The sequence below is a fragment of the Eucalyptus grandis genome, chromosome 11 (genome assembly GCF_016545825.1).
Source record: "Eucalyptus grandis isolate ANBG69807.140 chromosome 11, ASM1654582v1, whole genome shotgun sequence".
NCBI lineage: Eukaryota > Viridiplantae > Streptophyta > Magnoliopsida > Myrtales > Myrtaceae > Eucalyptus > Eucalyptus grandis.
In genome coordinates, this window is record NC_052622.1 from 19354544 (window position 1) to 19370707 (window position 16164).

A 16164-nucleotide genomic window follows, 5' to 3' on the forward strand; every position below is an offset into this window, starting at 1 on the left:
CAATAACCTTCCAAAACAGCTAGATATTTGTCATATTGTAGAACATAGTCTTTTGTCCTTTTCAAATATCCTAATACTCTCATCAAAACATTCCAATGCTCATGACCTGGGTTACTGGTATATCTACTCAGTTTGCTTACTGAGTACGCAATATCAGGTCTAGTGCAATTCATGATATACATGATGCTGCCGATTACTTGAGAGTATTCTAGCTATCTGACACTATTTTGAGTATTCTTTCTTAAAATTAGGTGCGGAAGAAAAGGATTGTTTGCATATTTAATGCCGAATCCTTTAAATCTCTCAAGTACCTTTTCAATGTAATGAGATTGTGTTAAACCTAAGCCATCGGAATTCCTTAGAATTTTGATGCCGAGTATAACATCCGCTACACCTAAATCTTTCATCTCAAAGTTCTTCTTGAGAATGTTCTTGGTGTTTTTGATGACCTCAATGTTATCTCCAAGAATTAGTAAGTCATTGACATATAGACAAATAAGTACATATCCAATTGTAGTGGATTTAGTGTACACACATTTGTCACACTCATTGATTCTATACCCATTTTGAATCATTACCCGGTCAAATTTCTCATGCCATTGCTTAGGAGCTTGTTTAAGTCCATACAATGATTTGACAAGTCTACACACTTTGTGTTCTTGTCCTTTGACCTTGAACCCTTCAGGTTGTTCCATATAAATCTCCTCGTCGAGATCACCATTTAAGAATGCAGTTTTCACATCCATTTGATGTATTTGCAAATTGTATAGCGAAGCTATAGCAATCAACATCCTTACGATGTTATTCTTGTGACAGGTGAATAAGTATCAAAGTAGTCAAGACCCTCTTTTTGTCTAAACCCTTTGGTTACAAGCCGAGCTTTGTACTTATCAATGGAACCATCAGCTTTTAGTTTTTTCTTGAAAATCCATTTACATCCAATTGGTTTATTTCCAGGTGGAAGATCAACCAATTCCCAAGTATGGTTACTTAGGATAGAATGGATTTCATTGTCAACAGCTTCTTTCCAGAAAGGAGCATCTGGAGATGACATTGCCTCTTTATATGTTTGGGGCTCACCTTCTAACATGTATGTTAGAAAATCAGGTCCGAAAGATTTTTCGATTCGAGACCTTTTACTCCTTCGAAGTTCGGCTTCTTTAGCCACAACTTCATCATTCTCAGATTCTGATTCTCTAAGCCTTTTATGAGAAATTTCTCCTTGATTTCTTTTTGCAGGATATATATCCTCAAAAAATTCAGCATCCCTTGATTCTAGGATTGTATTGACATGAATTTCCGCATTTTCAGATTTATGAACCAAAAATCTATATGCGCTACTATTTTGAGCATAACCGATGAATATGCAATCCACCGTTTTAGGTCCCAACCGAGTTTGTTTCGGAGGAGGAATCGCCACCTTGGCCAAGCACCCCCACACTTTTAGAAAATTGTAGGATGGCAACTTTCCATTCCATAACTCGTATGGAGTTTTACCTGTCTTTTTGTGGGGTATTTTATTAAGAATATAATTTGCGTTAAAACTGTTTCCCCCACAAGTTCTCGAGGTAAACCCGAACTCAAAAGAATGGCGTTAGCCATCTCCTTTAGTGTCTGTTCAATCGTTCAGCAACTCCATTTTGTTGTGGAGTATAAGGTGCAGATCGTTTGGAGAATTATTCCATGACTAGCACAAAACTCTTTCAAATTGATTGAACTGTATTCTCCTCCTCTATCGAGACCTAAGCACTTTGATTCGTTTATCAAGTTGATTTTCAACTTCAGTTTTATACTTGACAAACATGCTCATAGTCTCATCTTTGCTAGTTAGTAAATAAACATAGCAAAATCTAGTACAATCATCCACAAATGTGATGAAGTACTTCTTTCCACCTCTACTTTCTACAAACTTTAAATCACATAGATCACTATGGATTAATTGTAGAGGTTCACTTGTTCTTTCAATGGATTTGAAAGGTTTCTTGGCAAACTTGGCCTCAACACAAGTCTCACACTTGTAACGAGCATCCAACTCAAATCTTGGAATCAACCCCAAGTTTGCTATTCTCTTCATTGTACCATAGTTTACATGTCCTAATCTACCATGCCATAGATAAGGAGACACAACAGTGTAAACTGAAGACTTTTCTTTATTAATAGTCTTTGGGTACACATACTTTGAGTTTACATCAATGACAGCCACATTGGCCTTAAACGGGTCATTACATAAGTACCCTTTCCCCACATACATCCCTCCTTTTGAAAGTACAAACTTGTCAGATTCAAATACAACTTTGAAACCCTTCTTGACAAGTATAGGGCCAGAAATTAGATTTTTCCGAATATCTGGTACATGCAGCACATTCAGCAGGGCGACCTCCTTGCCAGATGTAAACTTCAGGATCACCTTTCCTCTTCCGGCGATCTTTGCTGATGCAGAGTTAGCCATATAAAGCTTCTCATCTTCTTCAGCCTTCTCATAAGATGAGAACATGTGTTTATCTGCACAGATGTGATTTGTGGCACCCGTGTCTAGCCACCAACCATTAGTGTTCGACACCAAAGATGCTTCAGACATTACCACAGCAGACAGTCTCTCAATATTGTCATGCTCACAAATTCAGTTGCTGGGTTGCACCTTCGTTCTTGCCTTTTTTCGGGCGCTTCTTGCAATCCTTAGCACGATGGCCAGGCTTGTTGCATATAAAACACGTCCCTTGGAATTTCTGGAACTGCTCCTTTTGCTTGCCTTTTCCTTGAAAAGACATCTTCCTTTTTCTATCTTGCTTGGATTTGGAAGATTCCACAACGTTGGCCTTTGGCTCAGAAGAAGGATTCGCACTCCTTCTATTGTCTTCCTCGATCCTGAGGCGCAAAATGAGATCTTCAAGGCTCATCTCCTTCCGTTTGTGCTTCAAATAATTTTTGAAGTCCTCGACCAGCCCGAGGTAGTTTCTCAATCATGGTTGCCGCTTGGAATGATTCACTAAGTATCATTCCCTCGGCCGAGATGTCACTCGAGAATTAATTGCAATTCTTGAACCCGACTCATGACAAATTTAGAATCCACCATCTTGTAGTCCAAGAATTTGGCAACCACAAATTTCTTGGTGCCAGCATCCTCGGTTTTGTATTTTTCTCTAAGGACTCCCATAAGCTTTTAGCAGATTCAATATTACAATAAACATTATAAAGAGAATTCACTAAACAGGTTAAGGATATAATTTCGGCATAAGAAGTCCCCATGCTTCCAAGCCTCCAACGCACCGAGCGTCGTGACATCTTGCTCATTTGGACTAATTATCGGGCACACCTCCGATAAATATTTCGTCGATTGAGCATGGTCAAATAGAAGTACATCTTCTGCTGCCACCATTTAAAGCCCACTCCGGTAAATTTCTCCGGTTTCTCATTTCTTTGTGAATCGGAGGCATTGCCATCATCTTGTAGGCAAGGTTCGTTGAACCATCCCTCCGAAAGCGAGCCAAAAGCCATTTGGCCTATACATTTTGAAAACAGTCCCGGGTATACCAGTCATATGACTTGTACCCGCACCACCAAAATTGGTGTTGGCCCAAGGGCCCGTAGCATTGGCTGCTACAAATTCAGACCCTGAGGGTTGAACATCTTCCATAGCATCGGTCGAATCAACCATAGGAACGTCTCCAGAAACATTCGGGACATTGAAGGGCACTTGGTTGTTTCCAGCCATCTCAATAATCTGACAAGAACAACAAACAATGAGTGAATAATTGCCTTAAGATTGTTGGAATATAATCCAAAAGAAAACACAAACTGTTTGTTGCAATCGAACATGAAATTGGAGGTGAGGTACGGATATCCGAATCTCCTTAAGGCAATTAGTTCCCGCCAATGGTGCTCCGCGATTCACGAACTATGCCTCCCAAGATACAACACCTCGAACCTGTTTGGATTAGCACTATGCAAACGGGACTCGTCGAACCGTTCAATTGAACCAAGACACACTCAGAAAATTCAAAAAGAGTAGAAAAGTGTATCGAGCCTTTTTGGAATCGAGTCGGAAAAACCAAAAAAAAATGATTATGAAGCTCTATGCTCCCATCTATTTATAGATATTTTTAGTTCATGTACAGAAGAGATACATGAATTAAATAGACGCATGTATCCACGAAATTCATGAATCAAGAGATACATGAATTCTTGATTCATGAATTCAAGAGATTCATGAATCCAGAGATACGTGAATTCAAGAGATTCGTGAACTCAATAAATACATAAATTAAAAGATACATGGATCTAGGAAATTCATGAATTCAATAGATACGTTAATAGAAAAGACGTATCTTAATTTATTGGCATTCGTTGATCCATTAACCATAATTACAACATCCATGACCCCCGCAGAGTTGACGAGGATGTGCACCGGCAAGCCGAACGCACTTTCAGCCACGTCGAACAGGGATTTGATGCTCTCAGGATCAGAATTGTCGGCTCTGACAGAAATCGCAGCATCAGGAGACGAAGAATTTATCTCAGCCACTACTAGATCGGCTTGGGCCAAGTTGGACGTGTAGTTGACAACGACTTCCACGCTGAGTGACACAAGATGGACCGTGATGGCCCAGCCGGTGCCACGGGACGAGCCGGTGACTATGGCCACTCGACCTCAGAGCAGGATAGGGGTGGCGGCAGCAGCAGGGATGGCCATATTGGATCTCAGACAGAGCTCGAAAGAAGTATTGCGGAGTGAATTTAAACAGGAGGGCATTCTTTCGGTTAGGTTATGAGTGCCGTAGATAGAACGAACTGCACCTCGTTCGTCAAATCGGATCCGGTCAGGTGTACCAATCTCGTGCCTTTTTTTCAAAGTGAATTTTGACTGGGTTGGGAATATTCTAACATTGATCAGAAACTTCTCAGTCTGAAAACTCTTTCTGCTTCAGCAATCCAATACCAAATCGACTTCTTCCTTGAAACATGATCAGCTCATTGTCAAATGATGATATCTGGGAAAAGTACTCTTCCATTATTTTATCATCGCCGTCGGAAGCCGAAAACCTGACAACTGGAGCGTACAGTACGTCAAAAGTTTGATCCGAGATGACCCATTTCATAACTTTGTAACGAACGACTAGCCCTGAGCAAAGGAGCAAGGGAAAGTGTCACATGACCTTCGACCGGAGACAATATCGTGGACGGGAATGATCACGACGCATATCATTTCGAGGCCACGCATTTTACATTGGCAGCGATTTGAGCCTGATCTACTTCTAATATGTATGCCATGATTGATGGAGCTTATCAGATTAATAACAGATTAGAGGCCATGCAAGCATTACTCATCAATTACTGTCCATTTGCTGCAGAATATTGCTGAAGCTCTACCGAGTAAAAGGATTCACCTGCGAAGAATAATGTTATCGTCAACTCTCTTGGCAGAAATTTCGATCCTAGTTACACATGAACTAGCTTTAATTGATTCTATAGTTTCCAGAGTTTCGGAGCTTATGATTCGGCCATGTCTCAGACCATTTTGAAAAACTGATGGATCAGCATTTCAACCAGACAGAGAAAGAGAATTCCAAAAGCAAAGGTTGCACATTTCCGGCAATCCTTCTATACAAGAATGACATAATTCTGAGCTTGAATCAATCGACCTACATATATCCACCACCATTAACCCTTATCACCCGCCCATTAACCCATTCAGCGGCATCGGTGGCCAAGAACCCGACAAGAGGGGCGACATCCCTGGTCTTGCCGAGCTACCCATGCGGAACCGGTCGATCGCCTTATTGATCATCTCCTCAGTCTTCCCTGTGAAGAAAATCTCGGTCGCAATGGGGCCTGGCACGACGCAGTTGGCGGTGATGCAGGTGCCCTTGAGCTCCTTGGCCAGGATCTTAACCATCGTCTCCACAGCCACCTTCGAGGCGGTGTACGCCAACAAATTCGGCCTCAGTGAGCCCACCAGTTATGAAGACGGCATTATGATCCTACATCTGCCGCCCTGCTTCAGCCAGTTCGCCGCCTCTCTACAGCACAAGAATGCCCATCTTGCATTGACACAGTGAAAGACATTAAAAAGAATCTATCAGCTCTAAATGTTCTTCTTATAATTGCGAGAAATCATCACAACAATAAATAAATAAAAACTCAATAACTTGGTTGATGTAATTATTCTGTTCCATCAAATTATAAGAAATTTTTATAAAGGGCTTCATCGTTAATGGAGTAAATGTGCTTTTGATAATCATTCTATTTTCAGAATAATTTCTACGCAAAAATGGTTTTTTTTAAAAATTCTATCACTAAACGAGTTATGGATCATTCAAACGGCTTTAATAACTGCATAAAATTTATATTCCCAAAATAGAAAAAGAACTAGAATACGATGACTATCATTTATTTTTTTTTTGTGACGTAGAATTTTTTAATTTTTTAATAATTTTCAGAATTTTTTTCTCTTTTTTTTTTTTCCTCTTTCCTTCTTCCGTCTCCAATCGGTCGCCAGTCAGTCGCCGAGCATCAACAATGACCAGTGACCAGCCAAATATGAGAGCTGGCAACCTCCCTAGCCTCAGGGAACCTCACCGATGGCCATGGCGAGATAGCCTCCCCAAATTCGATGAGATATCGAAAGAAAAAAGAAGAGAGTGCCTTGTTTCAAAATCTGTTCCAAAAAATAATTATTTCTATTCTAAATTCATTTTCTAGTTTCTCGACAATAGAAATTAATCTATGTCATCAAACGGATTTTTGTTCTCTTTTTTTTTAATTTTAGAGAATAAGATAACAGAAATAATAAAAAATTGGCCTGTTATGCCTGAGCAACTGTCTCTTTCTCTCTGCGGCTCTACTATCAGAATTATAAGCAAACTCTTAAAAATCAATAGTAGCTTCCAAACGAAAAGCAAAGAATCGAACCCACACGAACCCCATTCTTCTCAAGAGCCGAGCCATCACCTGAAGGTCTTATCGAAGTCGTCGACGGAGGTGTTGGCGATGGTGGGGTACTTGGAGTCAAGGACGGCGGCGGAGTTCACCAGGACGTATATCGGCGGCTTGAAGGTCTCCTCGGCAGCGTCAAAGAGGGACTTCACCTGGTCCAGGTCTGAGACGTCGGCGCGGACGGAGACGGCAGAGCCAGGGGATGAGGAGTTTGATCTCTGCGGTGACGGCATCGGCATGGGCGGAGGAACCGTGGGAGGTATAGTTGACGACGACCTTGGCGCCAAGGGAGGCGAGGTGGAGGACGATGGCACGGCTGATCCCGCAAGTGGAGCCGGTGACGATGGCCACCCGGTCTTTCAGAGGGAGCTCCAAGGCAGCGGCAGCAGCGGCGGCAGCAGCAGCTGCTGTGGTGGTCGCGGCCATGGAGTTCCGGAGAGAGAAGAAGCTGGAAAGATGCACGGGAAGTGAAAGGGTCACTGACTTACTAGTAAAGCTCTCTTTTCCAAGCAAAGGAACGAGCCCAAAGGAGAAGAACAGAAAAAGCTAGGCGAAACAATGGACGGTTTGACGTTTGTTTCTTGAAGAGTGACGCAGGGACTGAAGTCACAGCAAGCTTTCCTTTCATGGCGGGTCCCCGAATTTTGAATAGCTTTAAGGGACCAGAATCGTCCCCCAAGAAGCAAGATGGCGACCACCGATAAGCCCACCATGGATAATCTCAGTAACATTTGGCCCAATCAGGTGTAATTCATACTCTCCATCGGCCAGAAAGCATAAGGTCCTGCTCCTTATAAGCGGGCAAGAATTCGAGGCCATCCTGGTAGGCTGCTCCCGTTTGCCGCCGGAAGGACATCAAAAGTGCCAAAAGTCATGTAGAAATGTCATTTTAGTGCCAAAAGTTTTTATCGGCTTATTGAGTGCCAAATCGAAAAATAAAAATAAAAAATGATCATCTAGGTGCCTTGAGCAAGAAATTCTGGTCAAGAAAAAGTATGTGGCATTTATAATTAAAAGTTTAATATGATGTAGCACTAAAAAATAAAATAAATCAGTCCACGAGGACAGATTAAACGATGTTGCACAATCCTACGTGGCTTGATGAAGTAAAACGACGTCACACCATTCTTGTTGTCACCATCGCACACTCACTATCTTTATCACTCGCTTACCATCTATGTTGATCTCACTCACTCAGGTTCATCATCCTCTTTGAATCGCTCAATTGAACAGAAAAATTAGGACTCAAAGGGTAAAATTAAGGCTTGAAGCAAAAAATTAGGGCTGAGAGGGGAAAATTGGGGTTCTTGGTGCAGCCGTGGGGACGATGGTGCTAGAGAATGAATCATACAATAGTGAAGAGTTAAGAGCTATACCCAAAAGAAGAACCTAACCAAGATCAAATGGAGCACAATTCAATAAGAATCAATTAAATGATGCTCCAAAACAAACGACACGGGTAGTAGGTCCAAGGACAAAACTGGAACCTTTATGAAGGGGATTGATATTATTTGATTTTGAGATGGTTGGTTGATATTGTTTGGTGGGAGATGAAGCTGCACATGTTTTGGGTTGATATTGTTTGATAAGAGGAGAAACTAGACGTTTTTGTTTTGTTAGTCAGATTGACTAAATGTAAAGAAACAGTTGAATGCCAACAATGTCAATAATGTTTATTTTGTCAATGATCAAATCAGTCTTAAGTTGAAATTGGAATCCTTCACATATGTGGGGGATAAATACACTAATGGTGCCATAAGTTGTATACGGCGCTCACTTTGGTGCCAAAAGTTTCCGCCGGATCATTTAAGTGCCAAATCGGAGAAAAAACTATCACTTTGGTGCCACCGGCGAGAAATTCCGGCCAAAATGATTACGTGGCTTTATATTTAAAAAAAAATCGATAAACTCTTTAAACGACGTCATTTTCTGTCCTACTTAAGAAAACGACGTCATTTTGCCGTCCTATGTGGATGGCTTAGGAAAAACGACGCCGTATAGCTCATTTGTGATTAAAATTAGGGTTTTTTTTTGTTCATCCTCGCCGACCAAGCTTGCTCGGCCACCGTGCTCGGCCACTGTGCTCGGCCACCGTCGCTCGGCCATCGTCGCTTGGCTACCGTGCTCGGCCACCGTCGCTCGGCCACCGTCGCTCGGCCAAGAACTGATGGGAAAATAGGAGGCGAGGGCAGAGGAGAAGGAGGAAGAAGGGGGATTGAAGGTGCAGAGAGAGAGAGAAGACGAGGAGTGCGAGGGAAACAAGGAAGGCGCAGATGGAGATGGTGGATTGGGCTCTGTTCAAAGAGTGGCTGGTGCTGGTGTTGTTCTTCGAGGAAGAAGACGCCGCCGCCATGGCTTCTCTCTCTGTTGGTGTTGTTCGGAGAAGAAGATCATCCTGCCATGGCTTCTCTCTCTCTGCGCTGGTGTTGTTCTTCGGGGAAGAAGACAACGCCGCCGCCATGGCCTCTCTCTCTCTCTCTCTCTCTCAATTTGGGGATTTAGGGTTTCGACTTGGGGTTTAAGACACCAAACGACATCGTTTGGTGGTTTACTTGTTGACTGGACTCTCCGGTGAGCCACATCAGTATAAGAAATTAATAAAAAAAAGGCCACGTCGAATTTCCGGCAGTTCAGATCGGCGTTGGCACCAAAGTGAGCGTTTTTCAAATTTTTTGGCACTTAAGTGATCCGATGAAAACTTTTTGGTGAGCGCCGTACACAACTTATGGACCATTAGTGTACTTATCCCCATATGTGGAAAGCGCTGATTCAAATCTGGCTCATGACAAAAGTCAAAGTCAAAGTCTAAAACTCAAGCCTCCGAAAGATTACTGACATATTCTTTCGAAAGACAAATTAACCAAATTTTTCAACTCGAACAGCAACTCGTAAAAATTTTGGATCACCTAAGATTCTATTCTCTGAGCAACGGAAATATTTGATGAATAAGGGATGTGATCGCGCTATTTCCCCCAAAAAAAAAAAAAAGATTTTGTGAGAGATCTTGAAGCAAATCAGGCGGCTTAAGGGAAGGGGTACTCCTAAAGATACAACAAAGAAAGTTGCTGGCTGCGGACAAGAGTAAGCTTCTAGCTTTCAAATGACGAAGGTGGAGCTCCCAACTTTTAGGGTGACGAGATTTGGGATTAGTTATAAATGTCATAAGTACATATTCAAGAAAGAACGGGGGCAATTGCAAAACACCAAGATCGATGAAACGAAGGTTTTGGTTTATTTAGATAGGGCTTTAGAGGAAATCGATATTTTGTTCTTTAATGTAAAGTCAACATTCTACCAAAAAATAAAACTAAGGGAAAGAGGGGCAATGAGGGGCACTCGTCTCACGAAAGCAATCACGTAAGTGGGACAATCAAATGATGACTCCAACTAAATAAAAAAATGAGAGAGAAAATCCATCTATTCGATTTACCATAGCACAGCTCTCTACTTACCTTATAAACAGGTCTCCTAGAGACTTAATACGTCTATTGTGAGGCAGGAGATTCGGGACCTAATCTAGCATCTGCCTCCCAAAAATCCCTAACTATTGATAGGGCTTAGCTCAGTGTTACCATTCGCATACCTCTTCCCACAATTACCACAATTGAATGCATACCTTACTCAACATTGTCCCGCACGCCTAACTTCGTTCACCCAAGAAGAGCTGAACCTAGGGATTCGACCAACATAAGCTGAACTCATATGTGGAAAAGTACTCTCATTATTTTATCATCAATATTCATTAAAGATGGTACTTTAACCACGAGAAGGCAAGCTTTTTGGGCGATAAAAGATAGTTTCTGATCGAACAATACTCGGACCAAAAGCGTAATGGCCTCTCTTGATATCTTAAAGTTGTTCTTATAATTTCATCACATCAAATGATTGATTGAATCTATCGTATTAACATTAGATTAAAAAAACATGCAAGTGTTACTCATCAGTTGCTGTCCATCTTCTGCAGAATCTTCATTACTGAAGAAGCCACACAGGTAAAAGGATTCACCTGCGCAGGATATCTTTACCCTCAACTCTACCTGCACTATAGATTTTGATTCTAGTTACCGACAAACTGGATTTAATCAATTCCGCCATTGCCAGAAGATTGGAGCTTATGTTTCAGCCATATCTCAGACCATCTCAAAGAACCGATGGATCAACGTCTCAATCGGACAAAGAGAACACACAGAATTCTAGAGGTAAAGGTCACACATTTCAGGCAAAATAACTAGACAAGAATGACATAATTCCGAGCTTGAATCCACCAACCTACACATATCCACCATTAACTCTAATCACCTGTCCATTGACCCACTCCGCAGCATCGGTGGCCAAGAACCCGACAAGAGGGGCGACATCCTTAGTCTCGCCGAGCCGGCTATGTGGGCACTCGTCGATCGACTTTTTGATTGCCTCCTCCGTCTTCCCGGCAAAGAACAACTCGGTCGCAATGGGGCCGGGAGCAACGCAGTTGGCAGTGATGCGGGTGCCCTTGAGCTCCTTGGCCAGGATCTTGACCATTGTCTCCACCGCTGCCTTTGAGGCGGTGTACGGCGCCGCGTTCGGCTTCAGCCCACCAACCAGCGATGAGGACAGCATTATGATCCTGCCTCCGCCGCCTCGCTTCAGCCGGTTTGCAGCCTCTCTGCAGCACAAGAATGCCCCTCTAGCGTTGACACTGAAAGACATTAAAAAGGATCATCAGCTCTGAAAGTTCTCCTCGTAATCATTGTGAGAATTCATCACCAAAAACAAAATTTAACAGAGAGAACACAATTCAAAGACCCGGGCTTCTCTCTGTCACCCCACTCTCTCATCAGCACTATAAGCAGAGAGTAGAACAATTAGGGTCGAAACTAATAAGCTTCCATATGACAAGCAAGAACCGATTCCACGCGAACCCCATTGTTCTCAAGAGCCATCACCTGAAGGTCTTGTCGAAGACCTCGACGGAGGTGTTGGCGAGGGTGGGGCACTTGGGGTCGAGGACGGCGGCGGAGTTCACCAGGACGTAGATCGGCGACTTGAAGGCCTCCTCGGCGGCGTCGAAGAGGGACTTCACCTGGTCAGGATCCGAGACGTCGGCCCGGACCGAGACGGCGGAGGAGCCGCCGGGGGACGAGGAGTTGATCTCCTCCGCGACGGCGTCGGCCTGGGCGGAGGAGCCGGGGGAGGTGTAGTTGACGACGACTTTGGCGCCTAGGGAGGCGAGGTGGAGGGCAATGGCGCGGCCGATCCCGCGGGAGGAGCCGGTGACGATGGCCACCCGGTCTTTCAGAGGGAGGGCCAGCGCCACGGCGGAGGGGGGGCGGCGGTCGCGGCCATGGATGGAGTTCCGAAGAAGCTGGAAGGACGCGGAGGAAGTGAAGGGTTACCGATTCACTAGCAAAGCTGTCGCCTTTTCAAGCGAACGAACGAACCCATAAGAGAAAAACAAGAATTTGGGTTTTGCTTCTTGGAGAGTGACGCGAGGAGTGAGGTCGCAGCGAGCTTTCCTGTCATGGCGGGGCCCTGACTTTGTCGGTGGATAAGAATCGTAACACGAAGCACCATAACGAGGAGAAAATATTAAGTGGTACGAGAGCGCGCCACGTCATCCGTTTACATAGGATCTAGACAACTTGTTTTGGGCTGTTTTAGGACATGTCGGTGTAGTCCCTAGTTCCAATTTTTGGAACTTATATCTAGGGGTGAGCGGTTCCAGGTTCCGGTTCGGTTCCGTCTGGAACCTGGAACCTACCCATACGGAGTTCGCCATTTTTGGAACCTGAAACCTCTCCGTCGAGCAAGAATCTACACTCCCCGTCAGGTTAGGGGTCGGTTCCAGGTTCCAACAGGTTCTTTTTTATTTTATTTTTTTCATTTTCAGATTTGAACTTTAATGAAGAAGGATACCTCAACAGGACAAGTTTATACACACATTTAACAATGTTCCATACTTTAAATTGAATATCCTTTTACACATTTACACATGAAAAACTATTTCTTGAATATGTTGTGTGTCGTGTTAGTTCCATACACGCGCTTAATAGACGTGATGCATCTGCGTAGGACAAAATTCTGGTTTACATAATTGGCGCATCTAGGAAAGAAGAAACACAAAAGCACAACTAGCTACCAGCGGATGGTCAAAAGTTCTCATAAGCAACTGAATATGTTCTCCAAGCATGACAGGCTTGAGGTAAAAAGATCATTTGAGAACAAGCAATGATAGCGTAGGTAGCAACAATTGAATGCAGAAGAAGAATCAGGTAAATATATCAGCATGATATAGAATTTTTGAACTTGGCACACAACTTGTGTAGATAAAGCTCACCAAAGTCAAGAGCCCTTGCACGCACACATGCTTTTGTGACTTCTCAACAAAGGTCGAAAATTTGACAATCCCTGCGATGAAAGAAAAGACAGTTGAATTTATCAACTACTCAAAAATTAAAACTTCACTTCTCAAATGGGGCAAGAAGTCAACTGACAAATCTGGGTAGGTTCTGCAAGATATTAAAGAGAAGCTTAATATCCTCTCTGTTCTTGCAATTTTCAATCATCGACCACGCCCATGCGTTTGGAGCCATTGTTCTTTTCGTGTTAACAGACTCAAGAATTTTGTCATACAACTCCTTCACGGTCTCTGCATAATATGACAAGAACCAAATATCAGAGAAAGAACTACACAATATGTCAAGACACAAATTAGATGGGAAAAAGGAAAAAACCTGTGGGTTCCTCCTTTTCGGCACTTGCTTCGGAAGAATACTGTAAACTCGAAATTATCAAATAAGAGGCTGCAGGCAATCTATTACCATCAACCGGCCCTGTGAATTCCAACGACAATCACATCAAAACCTTTCACTGCCAAGAGAAATGCAGCTCCGTTTTGTATCAACAAACTAATTCAACTTGGAACCGACATTTAAGAACATGAAGCAACTCGACTCGAAGAAACAATTCGACGTGATTAATCCTATTACAGAATCACGTCTCCAACATCAAATCCACAAAAGCAAACACGATGAACACAATAAAAATACGAAATCTCAATTAAACAAGCACAATCCTGATAGCATAATCATCCCTCCGCTTCAACTTGACTAAACCAGGTGCACATCCCTCGAATGAGTTACTCAGAATTCTTCATCAATCATCCCCCCAACCCACATATCCAGACATCAAACTCAACCTAAGAAAAGCCCCCCGCTAACAAAGAACCATCACTTCGGCATCTATACATTCCACGTCGAGATCCCTCGGTTTCGCAGGTAGCGCGCTTCTCGTCCGCTAACAAAGAACCATCGCTCAGCGAGTGGCGTCGAGGGCAGCTGGGGCTTCGGTGGAGGCTCGGCGAGGGGCGTCGGGGGTGATTGGGTGAGCGGCGTCGAGGGCAGCTGGGCGAGCGCCTTCGGGGACGACTGGAGTCCAGCGGCGGGACGACCAGCGTCTGGCTGCGGCTGAGCAGCGAGACGAGCGAGGGGTGACGGTGTCGAGGGAGGCAAGGGCGAGGCGAGCGCAAGGCGACTGGCGTCCAGCGGCGTCGAGGGTTAGCGGCGTCCGGCGGTGGCGTCTGACGGCGGCGTCGAGGGCGAGCAACGTCCGGCGGCGTCGAGGAGGGCGAGCAGCGTCGGCGATGGACGAGGCAGAGAACGGGAGAGAAGTGAAGTAGGGTAATTGATTTGGGGCTTAAAATCCGGTTCCGGTTCCGCGATCGGTTCCGGTTCCGGTTCCGCGACCGGAACCGGGATCGCCGGTTCCCGGAAAAATGGAACCGGGAACCGGAACCGGTCCTTTAAGAACCGGGTTCGGTTCTCCGGTTCCCGTTCTACCTGGAACCGCGCTCACCCCTACTTATATCTAGTCGGTTTGATTTCTAGAAGTAACTATATATATATATTTTTATTTTTTTTTAATGTAGGAGACATCTAATCTAATCTCTCCTTCTTCTTCACCCTTCCGTCTCACTCATGCCTCGCTTGATGTCGATATCTTCACTTTTTCCTCTTGCCTCTCGAGCCTTGCTCTTTCACTCTTCACTCTTTTCATGCTTTGCTTTTGCTCAACTCTTAGTCCCAAATAGCCCCTTCTCGTAATTTTTTCGCTATCCGGCCATTGTTTCTTCATTTTTTCTCGTCTTTGGATTGCCAACTTTATGTTGTCTCCACTTTTTTCTTAAAATTTGGATAGCTCATTTTTTATAATCTTGTCATACCTAACTCTGATATGTGAGTGCTTCATTTTGTCACTGGGACGTAGATCAATGTTTTGGCTTCTAATTTGCATCATTTTGGTCCTGGATAGATCGAGTCTCCATTACAGAAACTGGAAATTGGTCTTCCTAGTCCAGTTCTTGATTTTTGGATGAGACCATACAGGAGTGGGAACTGATTAGGGGTGTGCAACCAGACCGGGTATACCCGGGAATTGAACCGACCCACCCGGAAAACAAGGTCAAGAATCAATTCCCGCTAAAACCAATCCAGGAACCAGTCCCGAGTGATTACCCACCCGGGAACCAGTTCTCGGATCGGTTTGGGAATTGGTTTTATAAGTTGAGGTCCAAAATCTTTTTTTCCCCTGATTTCTATTTTTACTCCCGCAATCACATGGCATTTCCTCTTGGCTCTCTTAGACATGCACGACACTCCTCCTCCGTCATTCCTCTTCCTCAATCGCTTCCCTCCCTCACCGGCTACCTCTCGCACTATCCGACGGACGTACGGCGTTCATCGCCGCCAAATTCTTGTGTACTACGTGAATTGGCTCGCGTAATTTATCTTTTATAGAGAAGTTATACTTACATAAATGAACAGCTTCATATAGTAATTGTGAGAATAAGACTAATATTAGACCTATGTTTGTTGCTAATGTTTATGCAATGTTATGATTTTTGCTTTGCATTATGATTTTATTTATGATAATTAGCCATGTAAATCCTTAATTTTTCGTTTAATCAAAAATTTTATGTATTTATTTATTACAAGTTTTTAATGTTTCAATACAAATTAGGAGAATTACGTTATTTTCTCGCGTATTAATGTAAAATTCGAAGTCGTAAAGGATATCGTAAGGTTACAAAATAGGTTCCAATGGAAACAAGGTTGACCCTGGAATTGGATTGGAAAAATAAGGTGGGTCGAGTACAGAATTCAATACAAATAGGATCGGGTACATGGTCCAAAAAAAAGAATCGGTTATAACAAGGTCGGGTACAGGATCCAAATCTAGACCCTACCCACCCTG

At 43.5% G+C, this 16164-nt stretch overlaps 2 protein-coding genes and 1 pseudogene across 3 annotated transcripts in view; all 3 read right to left on the reverse strand.

Annotated features, from left to right (window-relative positions):
- LOC104425261 (pentatricopeptide repeat-containing protein At4g13650) overlaps positions 1 to 16164 on the reverse strand; it is a 28183-nt gene that overhangs the window by 2278 nt on the left and 9741 nt on the right. The window lies entirely within an intron of this gene.
- LOC108955985 lies at positions 5484 to 7359 on the reverse strand (annotated as a pseudogene).
- On the reverse strand, positions 10995 to 12304 carry LOC104425260 (NADPH-dependent aldehyde reductase-like protein, chloroplastic; the record flags this gene model as incomplete). Its single annotated transcript, XM_010037899.3, has 2 exons — positions 10995 to 11611; positions 11859 to 12304. Coding segments are annotated over 2 exons (855 nt in total), but the record flags the coding sequence as incomplete, so codon positions are not given.